Source organism: Plutella xylostella, chromosome 14, assembly GCF_932276165.1.
Source record: "Plutella xylostella chromosome 14, ilPluXylo3.1, whole genome shotgun sequence".
Taxonomy (NCBI): Eukaryota; Metazoa; Arthropoda; class Insecta; order Lepidoptera; family Plutellidae; genus Plutella; species Plutella xylostella.
Genome location: NC_063994.1, coordinates 10,907,011 through 10,930,839, shown reverse-complemented (window position 1 = coordinate 10,930,839; position 23,829 = coordinate 10,907,011). Strand labels below are relative to the sequence as shown.

General features: G+C 45.3%; 4 protein-coding genes across 4 annotated transcripts in view; 2 read left to right on the top strand and 2 right to left on the bottom strand.

The window, feature by feature from the left end:
• The window catches only part of LOC105386962 (lutropin-choriogonadotropic hormone receptor), a 32,524-nt gene extending 27,781 nt beyond the window's left edge, over positions 1–4,743 (top strand). The window contains exons 11-15 of the mRNA XM_038120578.2: positions 101–172; positions 1,290–1,416; positions 1,668–1,869; positions 1,957–2,088; positions 2,197–4,743. Coding sequence (XP_037976506.2) covers positions 101–172; positions 1,290–1,416; positions 1,668–1,869; positions 1,957–2,088; positions 2,197–3,737 — 2,074 coding nt within the window. The 3' untranslated portion in view covers positions 3,738–4,743. The remainder of the gene's footprint in view (positions 1–100; positions 173–1,289; positions 1,417–1,667; positions 1,870–1,956; positions 2,089–2,196) is intronic.
• Positions 4,744–6,526: 1,783 nt separating this feature from the next.
• Positions 6,527–9,071, bottom strand: LOC119694357 (predicted GPI-anchored protein 58). The gene is made up of 3 exons (XM_038120576.2): positions 8,229–9,071; positions 7,720–7,884; positions 6,527–7,406 (listed from the first exon to the last, which is right to left on the bottom strand). Exons 2-3 carry the CDS (start codon positions 7,807–7,809, stop codon positions 7,218–7,220), a joined length of 279 nt encoding a protein of 92 aa, XP_037976504.2. The 5' UTR covers positions 7,810–7,884; positions 8,229–9,071; the 3' UTR covers positions 6,527–7,217.
• Positions 9,072–9,652: 581 nt separating this feature from the next.
• On the top strand, positions 9,653–10,657 carry LOC105386941 (thioredoxin-like protein 4A). Its single transcript, XM_011557593.3, has 3 exons — positions 9,653–9,839; positions 9,926–10,062; positions 10,220–10,657. Exons 1-3 carry the CDS (start codon positions 9,762–9,764, stop codon positions 10,431–10,433), a joined length of 429 nt encoding a protein of 142 aa, XP_011555895.1. The 5' UTR covers positions 9,653–9,761; the 3' UTR covers positions 10,434–10,657.
• A 220-nt stretch (positions 10,658–10,877) lies between these two features.
• Positions 10,878–23,829, bottom strand: part of LOC119694358 (transmembrane protein 131 homolog) — a 29,858-nt gene continuing 16,906 nt past the window's right edge. Inside the window, exons 16-23 of the mRNA XM_048625367.1 lie at positions 23,337–23,437; positions 21,327–21,442; positions 20,375–20,562; positions 19,483–19,695; positions 17,983–18,079; positions 17,306–17,543; positions 16,023–17,132; positions 10,878–12,198 (exon numbers count right to left, since the gene is read on the bottom strand). Coding sequence (XP_048481324.1) covers positions 11,954–12,198; positions 16,023–17,132; positions 17,306–17,543; positions 17,983–18,079; positions 19,483–19,695; positions 20,375–20,562; positions 21,327–21,442; positions 23,337–23,437 — 2,308 coding nt within the window. The 3' untranslated portion in view covers positions 10,878–11,953. The remainder of the gene's footprint in view (positions 12,199–16,022; positions 17,133–17,305; positions 17,544–17,982; positions 18,080–19,482; positions 19,696–20,374; positions 20,563–21,326; positions 21,443–23,336; positions 23,438–23,829) is intronic.

Here is a 23,829-nt window from a genome sequence, read left to right as displayed (position 1 = left end):
TTCTTTGACATAACGCTATCGCTAGTTATAGACACGACGTTACTTCGAATATAACAGTGTAGTATTATCCTAATACTTATTATTATTGGCAACTCCGCAGGGACCTCGAAGACAACGAGATAGAGCACATCGATATTGAAGCCTTCCTGCCCATCGAGAAACTTGAAGACTTGTAAGTATACTCACATAGTAATGTGTGTTTTTGAATAATAAAATACTTCATGAATCATAATACATCCAAACCTATAATTGTAATTAATAAATAATAACAAATCATCAACCGCTCAACACAACCATAACATTTTCATTAAGAATTTATGATGTCGTCAAATAGTTGTGAACTTCGCAAAGTGGATGGAGCTATAAAACTGCGATGTTTATGATGGTGGTCATAAAATGAGTATTTTCTGAATAATTTAATCACGAGGGACTTTGACATTGGAAGCCGTGACATTGGTCGGCTCGCGAAGGTGAGGTCAAGCAGTTACAGAAAGTTTTATCCACCTCTTCCAGACAGGAGTTAATCACACCATGCATGGTGATAAAAATAATGAACCGCCACATTTTTATCCTTCTCTGTACCCTCGAGGCCGGAGGGCTACTACTGGGTTCATAGATTGTTTCAGTTTGAAATGGGATTAGACGGCAAAGGTCAACATTTCGTTTTATTACCTATTCGCATTTTCAGCTTTTTCAGGCCATAAAATGTTCTTTGTATTGTATCACCAATTATGAAACTCCCAAACTAGAGATTTCACGATGATATCAGATTTTCTAGTATTACTCGTCAGCGAGGTAATGAGTAGGTACTACATTCAAGATTACACACGAGCCTCCATTTCGCGCCTTCCAAAGCTAGTTAGGCGGTGGGAAGCTAAGTATTTTCAGCTCAAGATGAGTAGGAATGGCTTCCCTTCGCCTTATGTTTTCCCTTAAGGGACTCTTGTCCGTCCGCATTATCTTCATATTTACTATAACCTTCAATCCTTGTTCGTGTCTTTGCGTGTCGGTCGCCCCCCAACCCGTTGGACTGATGATCTGCGGAAGGTAGCGGGAAGCCGCTGGATGTAGATGGCGGGCGACCGTTTGGGGTGGCGATCGTTAGGAGAGACCTATGTCCAACAGTGGACTATAGAAGGCTGAGAGAGAGAGAGAGAATCCTTGTTCTCCTAGCTGAATCTGGCCCCTTAATTATTTTCCCCTTCTACGACTACGATCCTCCGTAAAATTAAGCGTTGTCATGTCAGCTAAGTAACGAGTATGAGTATGCTGACTGGTGCATGTTGCAGGAACGTGGGCAACAACCGGTTTCCCTCGCTGCCGGCGGGCGGGCTGCAGTGGCTGCGGCATCTCAAGGCGCACAACAACCCGCGCCTCAAGCACTTCCATCCGCCGCAGCTGCTGCCGCGCATACAGGTACCTACAGCAGCCCTTATTGCACGAAACTCTGTTTATCCTCACATTACAGAGCGCTCGTAGCAGTTACATACATATTCATGCTCACGACTTTAATTCCCTAAGAGGTAGTCAGAAAGAAGTGAATCACCCTCTTTTCGCTGGACATTTTGTACTCACGTCATTGGTACAAGCCGAGATTTGAATCCTCGGTCTATCTTTTACGTCATTACGGTTCGCACCAGTTTTAATTGTTTATGTAACTTTTTCAGACGCTGGTGCTGTCGTACGCGTACCACTGCTGCGAGTACCTGCCGGCGTGGGAGGGCGGGTCGCTGGGCGCGGCGGGGGCGGGCGCGGGGGAGGGGGCGGAGGGCGCGGGGGGTGCGGGGCTCACGGACCTGGTGCTGGTGCCGCCGCCGCGCGCCGACCTCGCCGCCTGGGCCAACGCCACCGACCTCTACACGCACTACTGTGAGTTACTGACAACGCGGCTTCATCTTACTAAATTGAACTCAGATTTTGATCAGAAGCACTTTACTTATCATGACCTTGTTTCAGTGAATGCGACTGGGCAGAGTGCGGCGGAGCTGCGCGAGGCGCTGGCGGCGTGGAGCAAGGAGTGGGGCGCGCGGGGGGGGCGGGGGGCGCGCTCGGCGGGGCAGTCCATGGTGCAGTGCCTGCCCATGCCAGGTAACAGTTGGTTAAAATAGTGTGTATGGGTGTGTGTGGTAGAATAGATGGCATCAGGAAGTAAGGAACCACAAGACGAGGAACATAATGAACGCGCCCCCCCCCCAGGTCCGTTCCTGCCGTGCGTGGACCTGTTCGACTGGTGGTCGCTGCGCTGCGGCGTGTGGGCCGTGCTGCTGCTGGCGCTGCTGGGCAACGGCACGGTGGTGCTGGTGCTGCTGGTGTCGCGCGCGCGCCTGGACGTGCCGCGCTTCCTCGTGGCCAACCTGGCGGCCGCCGACTTCTGCATGGGGCTGTACCTGGGCGTGCTGGCCGTGGTGGACGCGGGCACGCTGGGCGAGTTCCGCGCGCGCGCGCTGGCCTGGCAGCTGTCCGGGGCGTGCCGCGCCGCCGGCTTCCTGGCCGTGCTGTCCGCCGAGCTGTCCGTGTACACGCTGGCCGTCATCACGCTGGAGCGCAACTACGCCATCACGCACGCCATGCACCTCAACAAGCGGCTGTCGCTGCGCCACGCGGCCGGCGTCATGGCGGCGGGCTGGCTGCTGGCGCTGGGCGCCGCCGCGCTGCCGCTGCTGGGCGTGTCCGACTACCGCAAGTTCGCCGTGTGCCTGCCCTTCGAGACGTCCACGCCGGGCGCGCTGGCGTACGTGCTGGCGCTGCTGGCGGCCAACGGCGTGGCCTTCCTCGTGCTGCTCGGGTGCTACCTCAAGATGTACTGCGCCATCCGCGGCTCGCAGGCGTGGAACAGCAACGACTCGCGCATCGCCAAGCGCATGGCGCTGCTGGTGTTCACGGACTTCCTGTGCTGGTCGCCCATCGCCGTGTGCGCGCTCACGGCGGCCCTGGGCGCGCCGCTCGTGGGGCTCGAGGCCGCCAAGGTGTTCACGGTGTTCGTGCTGCCGCTCAACTCCTGCTGCAACCCCTTCCTGTACGCCATCCTCACCAAGCAGTTCAAGAAGGACTGCACGCTCGTGTGCAAGGCCATCGAGGAGTCCCGCGTGACGCGCGGCATCGGGCGCTGCCGCCACTCCAGCAACTTCAGCAACCGGCAGACCCCGGCCAACACCAACAGCCTGGGCGAGCGCTCCTCGCGAGGCCACGCGCCGTCGTGCGCCTGCCGCCGCCTGCTGGCGCCGCCGCCCCCGCCCGCGCCCCGCGCCGCGCGCCTGCTGGCCTGGCTGCGCGCCGCCGCCCGCCGCGCGCCCCCCGCGCCCCCCGCGCGCGCCCCCGCGCCCCCCGCGCCCCGCGCCGGCTCCGTGTCCTCGTCGGTCGAGTTCTCGTCGTCCCGCTCGGACTCGTGGCGCGCGTACGGCGGCCGCCCCCCGCCCCCGCGCCGCGCCGCCTCCTGGCTCGTGGCGCGCAAGACCAGCCAGGACTCGAACCTGTCGTCGTCGCGCAACGACTCGTCGGGCTCGGCGGCCACGGCCAGCACGGGCACGTGGCGCACGTCGCGCTCGGCGGGCAGCGCGGCGGGCGCGGCGGGGGCGGGGGCGGGGGGCGCGGGGGGCGCGGGGGCGGCGCGGCCCCGGCTCACGCGGCAGCCGGCGGTGCTGGGCGAGGAGCCGCCGGGGTCGCCTCCCCCCCGCACGCTCACCACCATCCCCTCGGCCGCCGAGCCCGACGCGCCGCCCGACGCGTTGCTCGACTGATCGCGCCGCGCGTCGCTCCGCACAGACCAGTGTCTTATCTCGCCGTCCACTAGCCGCCGCCGCCGCCGCCGCCGGCAGTCTGCTACTCTTCACTGAGTTCTCCTTCCTCACTACACATCCTCAATGTGTATGAAACCTTCATAGGGTAGGCTATGTAAATCAAAATAAAAAAGTAAGTAAGTTATACATAATGAAAGAGAGTCCATGAACCATGACAATTAAACAAAACTTTTTGTAGATAAAGTATTTATTTATAAATATAACCATTAAATTGTATTTAAACCTGTAGTTAGGTATATTATTATGTATGCAAATGCAAATACATAAGTTACCTACTAGTAGGAGGTAGTATACCTGTAAGTACGTGTATTACATTAGCCAATGTTCGACCTGTAAATATTAAATCGCGATTAGACTTAAGGACTTCAAAAGCCTCCCGGGCACTAACCTTCAGTATTTCAGAAACAGTATATTTTATTAAGAAAGTATTATAAAGTGTTATGTATGTAGATACTAATAAAGATGCTACTTAGGTCATTCATTGTTTTGTTTAAAATTAAAGAACTGTTTTTTAATAATATAACTTATATGAGATTATTAACTATTTACAATATTTAAATATCGGATGGATCCTGATAGATGAGTACCTATCATGACAGCTATTACAAACATCACTAACTATCCTTCGATAAACTCAACTTTGTGATATAATTGTACAATGCTCAATATTAAACACTGTTTTTATTTCATTTGTTTTTTATATATTAATAATTTATTATGTAACTATACAAAGTTTTTATAATGTTTTATAAGCTTTAAAGCTCGTTGTTAGACTGCTCTAGAAATCTGTCTGTTATGTTTTAATATATTTTAAGTACTATCCACTGCCATAATAATAATTATAATTACATTAATATAATAATAATTGTCAATAAATTTGGATAGGTACCTACGCCTACGTTCAGTAATGTACCTATGGATGGAGATCCTCCTAGGCACTGTCATCACTTCGACCATTTACAACCCTAGACGGAGTCTTCTCATACATCGCCTACATTGTAAACAGGCCAATATTTTATTACTTTTGTGCGTGACTGTACTGTCATTCCCTCCTGTCATGTCATAGAGTGCATGAAAAAATGTGGCAACGTAAGTAAATTGTTACTATGTTGGTAGAAAATGGAAACACTATAATAATGTGGTACTTATTTGTTGTACTTATGTGGTATGTTTATGTGGGACAAATAAATGATTTATCTATCTATCTAATGTGGTGATATTTTTTAGGGAAATTTTAATTAGTTAAAATACGTTTCCAGTAGTCCTCTCCGCGGCTTTTTCTAATTATTTCTATCCATTTGCTTAGTATAATAGGATCATTCGGTATGCTGATAATATATATTATAATTTAACAGATGATCTAGGTATACAGTTGACAAAAGAATACCGAAACTTTTTTCGTTTTCGTAAATTGCAAAACCAACAACCATAGAAACCCAGAAAAAAAATGATTTTAATAAATGCGTAGGATTTGCAAATTCCATCCATTATTGAAGGCGATATAGAATAGAATAAATAATAAATAGATAAGTATGTGGGGACATCTCACACACGGCCATCCGACCCCAAGCTAGGCAGAACTTGTGTTATAAGTCGAACAGCTGATATATCTTACACAAATACATAGAAAGATACATACTAAATATAAATATCAACACCCAAGACCCGAGTACAAATATAAATATCTGCCCCAGCCGGGAATCGAACCGAGGACCTTGGGCATAGCAGTCACGGTCACTAACCACTACACCAGTTGCCGAATAGAATAGAATACTATTTATTTTGCACCATTAAAGAATATTTATATAAAATTAATTCAAGGTAAGTACCTAATTCCAATTTTAAGAATCCAATCACGAAACAATTTATGGTACACTTTTCATGTCGACTGGGTGTCGACAGGACATTCAAGTGGTTCATATAAATTATCATCACTTTTTGGTATTTATTTTCAAGAAAAAACTGGCAACACCGACGAAAATTATATCAATATTTACTTTCTTAAATTATTAATATTAATACATTATTTACAGATGGTAGGTGACCCTGTATGTCGTTTTTAGTCGACCTTTGTAGTTTCTGCACCCCTTTAAAGCACATAAAACGCATTTTAAAAGGACAAAACTGAAATTAATAACAACTGTCAAATATGTGTAGCACCGGCGATGACACAATAGACACTGTAGAGCGAAATTTGTACCGGGGCAGTAGTGCCCCAGTTTATGTATGGCGCAATGGCTTCTTCTAAGGGGAATCTAGGGTTGTATATAATCAAAGTGTCATCACCATCATCATCATTATTATCAGCACGTATCTGCCACTGCTGGGTATAAGCCTCTGGCACTGTGCTAGGAATAAAATAATAATTAAGTACTTATTATTTAATTATGAAAATTTGCATCCCATTTGTTTCCAAGTAAGTTTGTCCAGTAAGTCACATAATAAAGCTAAGGAGAGGGCAGTTTGGTGTCCCTCTCAACTATTTTACCCTTTAGTACCTACCTATTTTACTTATTTATTTTTAGTAAATGTTCTCAAGCATTATAAATACTAATGTAGGTGTAAGTTTTAAATATAAGTAAATTGCTGTTTAAAAATATTTATTAAGTAGGTATGTATAGATTACGTAGGTGTCTTTATTGTAATAATTGTTGAGATGTTTATTGGAGTGGTGGTTATAGAGTTTGTACGAGTAGAGGGGTGTTTGTATACTGATGGAGGGAGCCAAGTGCGGGTATGAAACCATATTTTATTATTATTGTACAATAAATTCATGAGACTATGATCGATCACATTTTTTTCTAATTACGTAGTAAGTACCTACCTACCTGCTACTCATTCTTACATATTAAGTAAACTAATCTACATATATCACATAACACATTTTACATAAAAAGACACATTTATTTTACACACGGTGCATGAGGCTTCAGGTTTCCTCTTAGCCACAGAGAAGTACCTACTTCAGTGAGAACGTACGTCGAAGATTCGAAAAACACACGAGTAGGAAGTTGATATCTACGTTCGAATAAACTGGCAACAATAGCAGTTGTCCCGCAGCCCCCTGAGCCTCCACCCGCCTGGCCGAGGAGAGATTTATTTATTTAATTCTTTTATTGCACAATATAAAGAAGAGATCCTGCACGAACTGGTGACCCCGACGCGATACAGTGATGTTGTCAGTCTTTGGTACTTCCTTCACCCTAACGCCTCAGACACACGACCATACATAGGGAACTTACAGCAATATGGAGTCGGGTAGATTTTCACAGTGGTTTCCTAGGGTTTGTTTCAACTCAGACACTATTACCTTATGTCAATGAACTGCATCTATGATCTCCCAAGCTACCTCAACACTAGCTCCTAAGCGTTCCTATCTACCTAACACTAACAGAAGTGGGTCGGTGGTGATGGCCGCGGCTACGATGCAGGTGCGTCGGGGGGCGGGTCGGCGGCGGTGGGCGCGGGCGCAGGCGGGGCGCGGCGGCGCGGGGCGGGGGCGCGGCGCTCGCGGCGCGTGCAGCTGCGGGTGAGCGCGGGGGGCGCGGGGGCCGCCTCGGGGGGCGCGGGGGGAGCCTCCTCCGCGGCTTCCAGCTCCTCATCCACCTCCTGTAACGTGCCGTGACAAATATGCTTGAAAACGAAGAAGAAGGTGTTTTTAATTCTAATTCATAAAACCGAATCATGTCGATGTAATTATACCTACTTTCTTATTTACTAATTCATCCATCAACTGAATAATGAATCACAAAGGCCACATTAGAGAAACTAAGGCGGGAAGGTAATAAGATGAAAGTCGTTAACACAAGGGCAGAACGTAGCAAGGTTTACACACGAGTCGGGTTTGAGTTGAGCTGGTAACCCTAGCAACTACGTAGAGTATGATGGTGTGTTGGTAGTGGGTAGTTGGGTAGATACAGACCTTGATCTCCGCGAAGGTGACGGGCTGCGTGCGGTAGCGGGCGCGCGCGCCGCGCCGCCGCAGCAGCCGCGCCGGGAACACCGTGTCCATCACCACCAGGCCAGGGGGCAGGGGGGAGCAGGAGCGGGGGGCGAGGAGAGTAGCGGCTCACGGCTTCACACTACGCTGAAGTTATAACACAAATAAGGATTATTATACGATACGTAAGTGGTAAATATAAACTAATCCTAATGATTGATGACCGTAAGTAGAGCTCGCCTGGTTCACTATTGGCTATGGCTCTCTGAAGGTTGTCGGTGTACTGAATAAGGTAAGTAAGTAAGTTAGGAATGTAGACTAAGTATATCGATTTGATTATTTTTGCCCAACAATCTCAAATATGTGAAGCAATGCCATTCCAGAGTGCCTACCTTTAGCCTAGCTAATAGGCAGGTAATTCAAACTACGGCCTTCGCTACATATAGCTACTTATTTGTATTATAAAATAAAAGATAATTACATCTACCTACCTACGTAGACAACTTTTCACTGAGCGTTTAAGGAGCGCCATTTTAAATCAGTTCACTACTTGCGAATACGAGAAGCTTGTTGAATTTCTTTGATTAGTTATGATTAGGTTTAATGACACTGAAATTTTTATTCGGGTGAATGGACACGTTATAAATGAAACCGACTCGCAAATAAAACTGACTCACTAAGAGCAGATGTCGAGAAAAACCCGAATTATTGTTTGTATAAACTTTAAAATGTACGATGTCGTTGATAGCTCGCTAATAATATCACTGTTTACATCTGGAAGTGTGCAGGAGTGCAGTGGCGCCCTCGCGGCGGCGGCGGCGGCGGCGGAACTACGCCTCGACCTCTCCTGCGATGTTTACACAGTGGATGTGGCTGTGGTCGCCGCCGCCGACCGCAGCCGAGGCTCGCGCGTGCGTCAGCGCTTGCAGCGACCATGACGCTGAATTAGCTCACACAAACACGGTCTCATTGCGTCCAGCATCCTGTGAGATTGTATCTAGATAAATGTAACCATGTATGTAGGAAATAAAACTTTACATACCGATCTTTGCTCCAGTTTTAGTTCTTGCAAGGGCGGTAAGCATGTTATGTGTTCGTTATGGACTCCATATAAGCTCACTGCAGTTTCAGGGCGGGGGCTGCGGACGCGGCGAGGCTGCTTGAGACGCACCGAAGCGTCTTGAGGCGGCTGCCGGCTGGCGCGGTCGACTCGCGAAGTGCGTGACTTTTTTCCCGAGAAATCTGTGTTTTAGTGTGTGACCGCGATCCGGCGGGCGCGCTGCCAACCCCCCTCCCCCCGCCGCCGCCGCCGCCATGTGTATCATCGCAGCTTGCAGCTCACGATATACCAGCATATACCTTACCTACCTAACTAGGTACTTACTCACATTGGAATTGGGACAGTAACTTCAGTATATACTTACTATGCACAACCTTGTCCCTTCAATTTATTTTGACCAAAACTTAATGTTTTTATGACCCAATTTTACAATGCAATATTACCTGTTTATGCAACCTGCAGTAACAATACGTTTCTATCTAGTTTATCTGATTACCTAATACACTGTACAGAAATAAATACTTAAGCGTCCGCTATAAAACTATTATCAAACTTTCGTAAAGTTTAAAAAGAAAACGGAAACGGAAGTTTCTTTGTTATTCTAATCATAATTTTTTGGTTTTGTGATTGTGTTTTATTCCCATCCCATGGATAGCAGATAGCAGTTAGTAGATATTATGATTTAATATAATGAAATCCTAGGCTATAGGCCATGATTAACAATTAATGAGATTTTTTGAAAATATTTTTTTATTTATAAAACCCTGAAAAGATCATTTTCATTTTCATTTCTCTTTTGGTTCTGTGGAACAGAATTTGACGTCTAACTGACGTTTACTGTATTGACTGACGTAACTGACGTTTACGTTTTACGTGTTGTTGTTTGTTGTTTTGAAGCGATTGGTGATTTTGCAAAGTTTGTTCATTATTTTTTATGCCCAAGAGATAATTTAACAAATCTACCATGAGTTATATGTTAGGACATCTGCACAATGGCTGGCAAGTCGACCAGGCCATTCTGTCGGAGGAAGACCGAGTTGTGGTATGTCCAAGTTTCTTAGAGGTTATACACTGAATTATGAAATTAATCTAGAAAGTTCTTATTAATGTCCTATATGTGGTGCGCAGGTGATCCGGTTCGGGCACGACTGGGACCCGACGTGCATGAAGATGGACGAGGTGCTGTACAGCATCGCGGAGAAGGTCAAGAACTTCGCCGTCATCTACCTCGTCGACATCACCGAGGTGCCCGACTTCAACAAAATGTAACTACACCATACTAATTGAACCCTTGTACAGCTCATTAGGAGCTAAGTATACCATTTATGAATTTATTTCTAAAGAGTTATGACACTTTAATTACCTTGTAGTGTTTAGGTACATTATGTTAACTTTGTTAATTTATCCGTTGTTGCATTCCAGGTACGAGTTGTATGACCCGTGCACGGTGATGTTCTTCTTCCGCAACAAGCACATCATGATCGACCTCGGCACCGGCAACAACAACAAGATCAACTGGCCGCTGGAGGACAAGCAGGAGATGATTGATATTGTGGAGACGGTGTACCGCGGCGCGCGCAAGGGCCGCGGTCTCGTAGTGTCACCCAAGGACTACTCCACTAAGTACCGCTACTGAATACCTGAGCTACAGTCACTGGTGTCTGGCTCTTCAAGTCAAGTTCGTACTGATTCATGGTTTAGGAGAATATGTACTGATTCAAATGTGAACTCAAGCACTTGCTGCTGGTAGTCTAATTTGTTCTACTGAGAACTATCCAAGTAATGGAATCTTTGGAGCATTGTTTTAAATGCAAAATTTAGTTTAAGTTGTAAAATAAAATAATTATGGTATTAATTAAACACTGGGTTTCATTGAAACAATCCTTGCTTGAGAAATGTTTATTCAGTCTTAGACAGACAAAATTACAAATTACGAGATAACAGTTACATAGAGTGGGGCATGTAAGGTGACTAGTGCCCGACTACATCTCTCCACCATGCCTCGTCAGCTGAGAGAACTTGAAGTGGTGAACCATCTCACACATTTCTCGGAAACGGGAGAAACAAATGAAAAACAAAATCACAACAGGAGATTGTTTATTTAAAAAAAAGTAATGAGGCGGGAACAAAAGTGTGTTTGTATGAGTTTTGTTCAGTAGCGTGGGACGCCGCCGGCAGTGACTAGCGCGGCGCCCCCGCGGGACCCCCTCACCCCCTCGCTCTCGCGCGGGGGAGGCGTCCAAGCTTCGTCCGTTATAGGTACGAAGTCTGTCATTATTTAGCAACACAATCAATCATTAAAACGCTGATTAGTCTATTGACGTAATAAACCACTCATATACAATAGAAGAGTGTTGCACTCGCGACATTCAGAGCCGCTCACCATTGTAAGTTAAGTACAGAGTGGGCACAGAACAGTCTTCAGACAATGATGCGCAGCCACAGACCGACCACTGTCGCGGATAAGGTTTTATTTTCATCAAGAATACATTGACACAGCCACACCTCAGCGGGCAAAAAAATATAGGAACTACACATACAGATACTGTCAGGTCACACATCCGCATAATGCTGGCGCAACATAACGTGAACCTCTTCAAAGTGATACAATTATGACAAAGTTGTTAAAATCACTTATTGATACATTTGTAATAAGTAATCCCCTTCTATTTGAGGAAGTTATCATTTGTTTCAAATTACAATCTGAATTGATTCCTATCATTAGTGTCGGCGAGTCTCCAACACAACTGTTCAACTATCTGAGTTTTGTATGAAAACTTATAAGAAAACTCCATCTTCCCAATATGCAGGTACATCTCGCGCTTGTTGTATTAGGTGCAAGTCTCGTTGTGAGGTGCCTTGAAAGACGGGTCATAAAACATAATAATATACTGATTCTGCATGTTACAGGAATCATTATAACTCGTACTTTTGGAATTTAATTTCACAATCTACGACCGCAATACAATATTACCCACGATTTTGAATATAACGTTTTATTTTATTTTATCAGGATATTTAAATCCAAGCTCACTTATAACTAGCTGTATTAGAGACTCGCCGCACCCTTCATTCCACATTGACAGTCACCACCAACATTTATCCCTCCAAAGCGACTGATAGTGTGAAACGTGGCGCGATAGATTCTGTGTGGCTTCACTGTTGTTGCTGCTGGTTGTTGCGCGGCTCGTCGGCGGGGTCGGCCCAGGCGGGGCGGTCGCTGGCCCAGATGGCGGCGAGCGCGTGGAAGGGGTCGTAGGCGCGCGCGGGGGGCGCGGCGGGGGGCGCGGGGGGCGCGAACCCCGGCGGGGGGCGCACCTCCGCGTACGACCACGACCAGCTGTCGGTGGACCACAGCGACGAGCCCAGCGCCGGGGACGTGTACTCGGCTGGTTGATCTTCTGAAAGATACAGTTGGAACTTGATAAGTAATCTTTATTCAGACACAAGCTAAAACTACAAATACAAAAAAATTATGGCCTGTTTTATAGCAGAGTTCGATTTATTGCGTCAGCTATAATTTCGAACTGGATCAATGATGTCGATTCTGAAGGCAGAAATTCTAATTTTAACTGCAGTGCTTTATTTGGCAGGATTTCAAAGTTTGTATGTGCACCCAGAGTACCTTTTTTTCACACAGCAATAAGTTTTCATACAGAAAAAAGTGTGCACTCACACACGCACAAAACGGTCACCGACGTCGTGTTTTCTTTACTGCGCCTAGGCAGTGTGCCGGCATGTGCGTCAGCAAACAAGAACTCAACTCCAATACAAAAATGTTGTGCTTTTTTATGAGTTTCACCGTTAATCTAGTGTCCATCAATGTGTTAAACAAAGAAATTAAGGTTTTGACAGCTCTAAATTTAGAATTTCTGCCTTCAGAATCGACATCAATGTTAATACTTTATGATGAGGGATAGCTATCGCTTGATATAATATTATAGCTGGTTGCTTATTCAGAGTAGGGTTTCGTTTTTCCCGACATTTTTCTGTTCCCGGGAAACGGGTTTTTTTTCAAGATTTCCCGGGAAACGGCAATTTATTTTAAATGCTTGCTTTTGCTATTTTCGGGTATTAAAAGTCTATTAAACACTTACAATTTAAATCAAATATACTTTTATCACTCGTATAGGTAGAAAAGAGCAACAGTCATATAAATTAACAACCAAAATTATAATAATTTGTTTTACTTGCCAAATCATTTGTTTTTCTTAATTTTAATTTAACCAATAACAACGGTATTATAATTAAAATTTTGAAAATAATATTGTTATGACATATAATTAAAATAGAAAATTAATTACACTTGAGGTAATGTTTTAGAAAAAATAATTCATTCAACGATTTATCGCTCAACCTACTTCTTATTTTGGTTTTTACTATGTGTTAGTAATTTTATAAAAAATAAACGCGGACACAATACGGGGCATTGACAAAGGAATAAAGAGAGGACATGGCATATCCACGAAAAAAATGCGCTTACCTAAACTTTGGTTTCAATTAAAATGGCGGCTTTTTTCTTGAAAAATGTAAACAAATTCTTTGACAGCTGAAGTACCTTGTGTTTGGATGTCACTCAACATGGCGACCGGTCGCAATGTTGCTCAGATCAACTACAAATAGATTCGCAATCGCCGTGTGCACTATTCTCTTTCTCACTCAAACCATAGATGTTGCCGACAAAAAAATAAAACCTAAATATGGGGAAATTTAACTTATCATAATAACAAAAACAAAACTTGAGTATATCGTCGGTTGATAGGAAAAAGACACTAAAGGCTAATTTTTCAATAGGCAGACAAAAGTTTTGCTGGGAAATAATTTTGATGCTGTTGCGTCTCAATGTTTCTCAATGTTTGTATTACCCAGATAACATTTATCTGAATATTGAAAAATCAGCCTTAGTGAGTTTTTCCTGTCAACCGACGATATAAGAAAAAAACTTTACTCATACTTATTTGATTTCAATATAATTATTTAATATACACAAACTGAGTGGATTGTATGATTCATTGTCTTCGTCCAATCGAAACAATCCTCTTCAAAATGTGCCGAACACAATTTTTGTATGTTTCTTTGGTTCCCGATTTGTGCGACCGGTAATGTCTATCTATTTTCTTGATATTTTTTTTTCTGTCGGAAACCTATGAAGCAGAGATAAATGGATGAGCATGAGCATTATAATCGTGGGCCAAATATGTGATGGGGTTTTTTTTAAAGGAAACACGCATTTCGTATCAATACAATAAACTTTATATTATACAGAAGAAATCACACATAGAAGAAAAAAACGAAACGAACGTTTCCTCACAATGAGAGGCACCTCATTTGAAAGAGGAGAATGACTTCTACAAAATACAATCTTCACAAAAACCGAATTCGTGCGCCCCATTTGTAAACCCAACCCGAGTCCGTTACAATTTCTAGTATTTTCTTTGCATACTATAATATTTGTGGGTAAAATAAATTTTCAATAACTTGCAACACCATGTGATTTGTTATGATATGGTACCTCGTAATTTTTACTTAAAACTGATACTAAAAGACCTTACAGTATTAAAATTAGTATCGTTTTATATTAAAATCGAGCCAATAGATAGTACTATGATGAATGTAAGCTTGTTAAACTTGATAGTATCTACTTACATGTGAAAATATATCTCATCCATCATTCCATCGTGTTTTCGTTCAATATGTTCTATACAACCGAACAAAATCCACCCACCCATGTCACACACTCGTTAAGTGATGATAATAGTCTAATAAACTTAATAAACACCCACAAATCACTAGCAAATCAAAAATAAATAGCATTTAGAAAATTTTGTTGTAACTGTCAGCCTTTGTTTGGCACAGATTTTTCATTTGTTTCATTGTTTGGCACAGAGAACTGACGTAAACAGGCGCCACAGCAAAAAGGACAAAAATCATTTACAGCTTAACGTTTCTTTCTTACGCTTAATGTAGCTAAGCGTCTCTTTTTCGCAATGTCAGAACTGTCACGATTATACCCCTGTGCAATGTTGTAATTTTAGGCAAAGACAAAACTACTGTTGTCCTTTTTTACGTACATATATTTTTTACGTACGTATATTTCTAAGTACCGATTTTTATGCCAGGTCCTCTCTTTATTCCTTTGTCATTGATACGGGGACATAAAAAAATGACAGGCGTCACACTAGCGTTATTTTTTACATACTCTTTGGTCACATATGTAAAAGTTGATCAATTGACAACATTTCAAATAAAATGCTCACCGATTTTATTTTATTTTCGACGAGATATCACAAATTTAGATGACCCGTATTTTTTTATTTCTTAATATTTCTATGTTTTAATATATTTTTTTGATTTCAAAGTTCAAAATATTTTTAGTATGAGTGACGTCACGTCGAGGCTTGGGATAAAAATATTTTCGTTGCCTGCCTAACCTAAAAAAAAAAAGTTGGATGACATTAACTTGACATGAACAAGGACCAATCAGCTTCAACTTCAACTTTATTTTGTGGCAAGGACCAATCACGTACTTCCGTCATTGACAAGGACACATAAAAGTGACAGACATTTGAGTGATGTTTGTCATTGTCATTGTCAAAGTGACATAACATGTTTTTTTGTTGTTTATGTTTTAGAAGTAAAAGCCCGTTTAATTATTATGCCACATCGTGGTGTCACGAATGATAATTTAGATTTTTATGTTTTTCTCTGAAATAAATCAAAAGAAAAATCGGAAACATTTTTTTTTGTGAATATTAGAGCCATATCTCTAAATGGTTTTCGAATTTCAACTGTATAAAATTTTGAAATGTTGTCAATTGATTGGTTTTAGGTAGGCGGTAGGACCAACAGATAAATAAAGATGAAAATATAGAATCAGGAAGAGGTGAAACAATGTAATGTAGATGAGTCATTTATCTTTCCAATGCAGCTGCGCGAAATCAATAACATGTATGATTTTCCAATAATTTACAACAAAACCGAGTTTCTGATCGTAGACGACAAGCCAGCCGATATTTTTTTTTGGTTTTTGGGCAGGAGAAACAGATAAATAAAGATTCAAACCCGGGAATTCCCGGGAATGCTATTTTTTCCCGGTTTCGGGAAGGACATATTTCCCGTATATTTCCAGGGAATTCCCGGGAACACGGGAACGAAACCCTAATTCAGAGACAGCTGTAATAGAGCTCATGGTATATTTTACAAAGTGTAGTGATAGTGCACGGACCTGTGTAGTTGTGTGTCCTGGACGGCGCGGCGGGCGCGCGCGGGAAGGCGGGGGGCTCCCACGCCTCGCGCTCCGACACGTCACCGTTGAAGTAGAACAGCGAGTGCGCCGAGCTGGGGGCGTCCCCGCGCGGCCGCGCCGAGCCGATGGGGGCCAGCGGGCGCGGGGGCGCGGGGGGCGCGGGGGCGGGGGCCGCGGCCGCCTCCGAGCGCGCCACCACCTCGCTGAACGTGGCGGTGCGGCGCAACGCGGGGGGCGGCGCGGGGGGCGCGGGCGCGGCGGGGGCCGGCGGGGACGCGCGGGGGGCCGCCGCTGCCACGCGCCGCTTCACGCTCTTCTCCTTCTTGACGTGGAACTTGTTGGGTCGGAGCCTGGGCTGGTCGGAGGGGCGCGGGGGCGCGGGGCGCGGCGCGCGGGGGCGGGGCTCGTGCGTGCAGGGCGCGGGGGGCGCGGGGGGCTCGTCGCTGTGCGAGGAGTCGGTGGCGGAGGCGGCGTCGTCGTCGGGCTCCGGGGCGGGGGGCGCGGGGGCCGGGGGCTCCTCCTCGGCCTCGGACTGGTCGCGCGTGGCGGCGGGGCTCACCTCCTGCTCCTCGGTGCTGGAGCGCGACGGGTCCCGCCCCCCGCGCTCCCCCCGCCCCGCCCCCGCCCCCGCTCGCTCCTCCGCCTCCGCCTCGGCCTCCAGCTCACGCAGCAGCGCCGCCTGCGCCTCGTCCAGCTTCCAGAACGACTCCTTCTTCTCCTTCTTGACGCGCTTCCTCTTGGCGGGCGGCGGCGGTGCGGGGGCGGGGGGCGCGGGGGCGGGGGCGGGGTGGTGGTTGAGGCGGCGCAGGTCGAGCGGCGCGCGGCGCGCAGGGGGCGCGGGGCGCGGGGCGGCGCGCGCACGGCGCAGCACGGCCTCGGCGTCCAGCAGCGCGGCGCCCAGCACCAGCGCGCCCAGCGCCGCCGCGCCGCCCGCCAGCAGCGCGCGCGCCCCACCCCCCCCGCCGCCGGCCCCCGCGCCCCCGCAGCCCGCCAGCAGCCGCGGCGGCACCTCCCCCCGCAGGGACACCTCCACGGCGCCCGCCGACGTCGCCAGCCACAGCGCGCGCGACACGCGGGACAGCGTCCAGTCTGCAACACAAAGCCAACATCATCAGAGTGACTTTGACTGCAGCACAAATGACTCTGGGTGTGAAGATCGAGCAAAGAACGACTGACAACAACAAGACTGTCAAGTTGGTGCAATATATGCGAGTGTAACTTCTTAAAATGAACGCAACTGGACTGTTTCCGTCAGCACGTACCAGTGGTGAACTCCACAGTGTAGACGACGCTCTCGTTCTCCTTGAGCTCTTGCGGCTCGCAGGGCGTGACGCGGAAGCCGTGGGCGGCGCAGGCGCGCGGGGCGGGCGGCGCGCGCAGGGCGGGCGCGGCCAGGGCGGGCGCGCCCAGCAGCAGCGGCACGGCGGCGGGGTTGCGCACCGTCAGGGTCAGCGGGGGCGCCGCGCCGCGCGGGAGACCCGCCGTCTCGCACGACGTCACCTGGTGGATAATGGACGTTTTAGTGGACAAAGACTACCTTTTGACCAATGATACAGCACTTACTAATAATGGTTCAGGTACATGGACTTATTTCAATGCTGCATATCTACTGCATACATTGGACGTCACCTGGTGGATAGTGTACGTTGTAGTGGGCAAAGGTTATGGTTTGACCGATTGGCAGAGACTCACTAATAACGCTTTATTCTGTAAATGGATTTATTTCCTTTCTCATGCATATTGGTTGGGACTAAAATACAAACTGACAGGACTAAAATAAACTGAAATGTCTGTGGATTGGATCTCTTTTATATACCATGTTGTGGCCATAAAATTATGTAAACCTAACATGTAAAACACTGGGTCACGAACATAGAATGAGAACGAGTGAAGCCGGTTTATGTAATTTGATTAGTAGTTGGTAGTTGGTAGTACATACTTGGAACAGCAGGTCGCGCGCCGCCACGGGCAGGTCGATGGCGGGGCGCGCGCCGGCCGCGCGCAACCGCACCGCCTCCATCACCGTCAGGTTGTTCCTGCGGGGACGCACAACATGTCACTCACTATACACGGTCATCATCAGCCAATAATCATCCACTGCTGTACATAGGCCTCTCCCAAGGAGCGCCACAACACTCGGTCCTCGGCCTTCCTCATCCAACTACTACCCACCACCCGCCTAAGGTCGTCAGTACTATATACGGAAAGAATTCCTAAAAATTATACTGACTAACATTACACTCATCACTCTTTGCAAACAACATTGTGGCAAGTTGAGCAAATCATAGCATCAAAAGTTTCCGTCTATTAATTGTACCCTATAATATAAATACTAATAAACAGGATAGATTCTGATCAGTAACGTTCCGGTAGGTAGGCGAATGTACCTGTGATAAGGACCCACTCTAAAATGAGGGCTACAGGAGCGTGGCTAATAAAATTCATCCTTTTATATAATAACTAGCTGTTCCCGCGCGCTTCGCTTCGCCTTAAAAAGTTTTCCCGTGGGAATTCTGGGATAAAAAGTAGCCTATGTTCATTCCGAGGGTCTAGACCATATGTATACCAAATTTCATTCAAATCTGTTCAGTAGTTTTGGCGTGAAAGAGTAACAGACAGACAGACAGACACAGTTACTTTCGCATTTATAGTATTAGTTTCGGGTTCCGCTCATCTTGCATAATCTTTATTGACCAAAACTCATTTCGCATAACTCGTATGGTCTAAACTTTTTTGGCCGAACCATCACTATGCCAAGACTTATGTGGCATAAGGCTCGTTTCGTCTAAAACTCTTTAGGCACAATCTCTAAACACCTAAGTTTCATTTGCTCAAATTTATGTTCGTCTATACCTATGTATAATCTTGTTTCTCCTAATGTTATCTTAATAAATAATATATTAAGTATGCAGTAAATGTACAAATTGTGGTATTTTTCTGCTACATTCCGAAAATCACGATATTGTATGATCAAAAAATCGAAAGTTAACGACCAATATAATTATTAGAAACCCCATGAGATCGAAACCTAAAAATAGGTGCGACGACGAGCAAAGCGAGGAGGAGCGTGTTAGGTGCACATGTTCATCAAAACCAAAGCGGAGCGCAGCGAAGCGGAGCGGAGCGTTTTCCAAACAGCGGAAACAATACAAGGCACCAGTTTGCGCTATGTAGGGAGACGCTCCGTCAAAGTTAAAGCCAAACGAATATTATTACTTTGTATAAACCTATGCCATAGCATTATTAGGCTATTCAAGATTTGGACATACCATTATTAGGCTAAACAATGTTATGCGAATTAACTTTTTACTAAACGAGATTTATGCCATACGATTTTCGGCGTAACGAGACTTTGACCAAACGTTACTATGCAATACGAGATTAGGCAAATAAATCTTATGCCAAAAAAGGTAGAACCATTAGTTTCATATTTAGTTACCGAATGTACAGGAAGGCCTGGTAGCGCATGGCATCCTGTGGCGTGAAGGTGACGGTGAGCGGCAGCTCCTCGCCCGGCGCCAGCAGCGCCTCCACCACGCCCCCCGCCGCGCCCCCCGCGCCCCCCGCCTCGGCCCCCGCGCGGCTCACGTTGAACACGCTGGCGTCGGGAGAGCAGTCCGGCAGCAGGCACGACGGGCCCGGCTCTAAGACGCTGCGAGGACGAGTTCAGATTATATTTAGTGTACGGAAACAACCGTACACTTGTCCAAAATTAATAATGCACATGCAGATCTTCACATCCGAATCATTAAATCGTAAGAGCCTTAAAAAACACTTGTATTTTGCACCTTGTTCGAAAGAAATAGGAGTCAATATCATGTGTCACATAATCGAAAACAACCGATCTGTCAAAGATTTCTATGCGCATTATCAATTTTGGAGCACTGTACATGTTTACAGCGTCAACAATTATTTTCTCTATAATAAATAAACATATCAAGAATCAAGTTGATCACATCAAGACCCTATAGTATAGAGCCTATATCAAAACTAAAGACTGCGGAGCCAGCCAGAGACAGAGCATCACAAAAAAGTTACTATAAAGAAACTATTTTTAAAGATTTTCTATGAAAAAGTACAACAGGACATGGAGCATTTCACCTATGTTTGGTATAATATTATGTCATTTTTGTTAATTGGTGTATATTTTATGCATTGCCATTATGTCTTTATGTTATAGAACTTGGACTATATTATTGAATTTTTGACGTTTGCTTTATGTCTGGTAAGTAAAGTTGATTTTCGTTTGCAGTTAACAAATATGTATAGGCTTTCAAATCCAAAAAAACCCTTAATAAGATGAACAAAGTATAGTGATAGTTAGTACTCACACATCAGGCATGGGATAGTGCTCGGCCACAAACGCTCGCAGCCACAGCGGGCGCGCGGAGGGGTTGCGCAGCAGCAGGGGGGCGCGGGCGGGGGCGCGCGGCGCGGCGGGGGGCGGGGACAGCGCCCGCGCGGGGGAAAGGCGCGGCCAGATCAGCTGAGCACGCACGAGGATTGGGACCTTCACTATCTGCGGGTGGAAAGGTTAAGGTGGATGATGTCGTATTTATTTATTTATTAACACTTAACTGTACACAAAAATCTATTTTTACATGGAAACATTTAAAAACATAGCTAAGTAATAATTTGCGCACAAAGGCGGGCTTATTGCTAAGAAGCAATTTCTTCCAGCCAACCTTTGATTGGTGGTTATCGGTTGTATTTAAGTTCGACAAATTCTTTTGGCCAATAAAGTAGGTTTTCCCTTGAAAAGTAACAAATATGAATAAAAAAAACGCCTTTTTGTATGCGATAAAATGAAAACATTCTTCGAACATTATGGAAACTATATATATAACCCGTTTTATGTAGGCTCAGTTACAGCCATGTCACTTACCTTTTTCTAGCGTCTTCAAAATTCTTTCTGTACCAACAAAGTTTCTATGGACAGGCATTAAAAAAACTGGCTTAGTAGTCACTACGCTGGCAATATCCTGTTCATCACGAGCCTTCACGTTCCCACTGCTGGGCACGGGTCAGCTTCTAATGCAGAAAGGGTTTTAGGCCTAGTGTTGCTGTACGGTGTCGTACATAAATTCGCTGACTAGGTACATAACTGCAGTTTATTGCTACGATGACGAACTACTGAGCAGTTCATATTACTTAACTTATCGAGAGAAACTTACCGAATCTTTCTATACTTATTACTTACGTGTATTGTGTTGTGGTGATTATAATAAAACTGGATAATATCACGGATCTTTCATCTTCTACCAACCTACAAACTTTACTCACCTCGGCAGTGTGTAGCGCGAGCGTGAGGTTGGTTTGGGGTAGCGGCGCGGCCAGCAGCGCGGCGTCCGCCCGCAGCGCGCCCCGCGCCGCCGCCAGCCGCCGCCAGCTGCTGCTCTCTGCACACAATGTAAAGCAATCAGCATCATTTAAACTCTTTATTTACTAACACCACTAAAAATAAAAAAACAAAAAGAGGCCGCGTCATTGGACTAAACGGCCTAATGGTCTTCGCACATAATAACGACTCAACGGCGACTCGACTCTATGCTAGACATTGATATTTAAGCCCTGTGTCATATGTTCAAGGTTTAATTTCAAAAAATGACATTTTGTGTACGATGCGTAGGCCACTCGTTGTACACTACCTTATAATCATTTTTGAAATTAAACCTTGAACATATGACACAGGGCTTAAATATCAATGTCTAGCATAGAGTCGAGTCGCCGTTGAGTTGTTATAATGTGCGAACACCATAACACGGGGCGAAAGAAAAAGGGCGGCATGCAAAAGTTTGCCGTCGCAATCGCTCTAGAAACCGCGCGTCTTGCGCCTCGTGCTAGGCCCTCAGGAGAAACTAAAAATCCTGTTGCTGCTGGTCTATTTATTACTGACCTGCGATTGGTCCTAAAAAATACCCATCTCACTCTATCAATATCGAAACTATGCGAGAGACATACTCAGACCGCATAGAACAACGCGGACTCGGGTGTACCCTCGGGAAGCGCCATAGCGATCTTTCTTGATACAAAAAAGTCTGCCAATTTTTGCGGGGGGAAATTTTACCGTTTAACTTGATTATGTCTCATGGGACATGTCATTATGAGTTTTAATTCCCAGCAATAAGGGTTATGTGAAGTGACATTTAATAATGAACACAGTGTCGTCATTTTTATTGCCAATGGATGTAACAATTATCGATAAGTATTATCGATGAATTCGAGAACATGGGTTGGAAATAATAATTATAAATTATTTAAATTATGAATTAAATAAAGCATTTATTTATATAACTATGTATTCATTATATTATACTTAATAACTTTTTTAACTTTCATCACGACCCATTTCGTCCCCACTGCTGGGGCACGGGTCTCCTTTCAATTAAGGAAGGGTTTTAGGCCTAGTCCTAGCTTGTGCTGGAAAAGTTATTGGGTAAGTGAGCAATCCGGCTGTCAGATGTTTTCAAGCCGCCCGAAGGCCTCTGACTATGCATAACGACTGCGGCCGGAGCAGCAACCGGGACCCACGGCTTAACGTGCCGTCCGAAGCACGGAAGCGTCCAGAAAAGAACCACTTGAAATCGGTCACCCATCCAATGGCTGACCGTGCCAGTTGTTGCTTAACCTCAGTAATCAGTTACGATCACTGAAGCCCGCTCGACTACGGACGCTTTGTAACATATGAAAGAAATATTTTGCAAAATAAAATAAATTGTGAGATCCTTTAACTATCACCTTTTTTGTCGATCAATACATAATATCTACTTACTGGTACATCACTATTGCATTTTTTGAAATTGGTTGCTAGGCAACTGCTAATAACAATAAACCATGACAAAATCTGTGATCAAATCCGGAATCCGGATATTCTATGAATTGAAGCTGTCATTTTAGTATGTAAACAAATCATTTTCTATGAAACGAACGCTTTGCCAACTAGATTGAGTCTAGTGAAAATTGAGACTGCAACTAGTTTTTATAAATCGGTGGGCCTTTCTGGCCTACCACCCCGCCAGAGGGGAACGTCTGCCTATTTCGTCTCCAGACCATTCATACACAATGCTCAGACCGTCTTCTAGTACGGGTTTTGAAAACGAAAAAAGTTTAGGTTTCCTTTTGTCATCTGCATACATTATCTGTCAAAAGTTTAATCATAGTTTCCGCTAGAGGCGCCACTTTGTATGTGATAAAACGTAAACTTTTATAGTTTTCGACAAACTAGCAAACCTGTACTAGACATCCAGTACCCGTTTCTTTAAAAACATAGAATATAATGTGTGGGTCCCTCACCGCTGGTGTTGACGGAGCGGTGTCCGGGCAACAACTCGGCGTGCAGAGTGACGGTGCCCAGTGACGTCACGCCCGGCGGTAGCGTGCGGGGGCCCGAATACCTGCACATAGTAAGATTAGTTAGACTTACACTTTACGGCGTCTACGTGTGTTGCATTCATAGACACGACTAGGACAAAAAGTAGCCTGTACATTTAGCTTATTTAGCTCTATTTTTGTATGTGACACTATCATGTTGTTTGTATATTGGTTACACAATAGAATAGAATCACATTATTTATTTCAGGGATTAATCCGTAGTTGTGTACGAGGGCTACACCGAAAAGATCGGGAATAGAATACTTAGGAATAAATTAGAGTGAAACCTTTTTGGTGTATCAAATGTAGTGTTTTTTCAAACATAATTCCATTTTCGAATTTTAAAAAAAGTAAAAAATAAAAGAGTATTGACCATTTGAATTTGACAAGTCGGTGTAAAAAATGGAGCTTACGC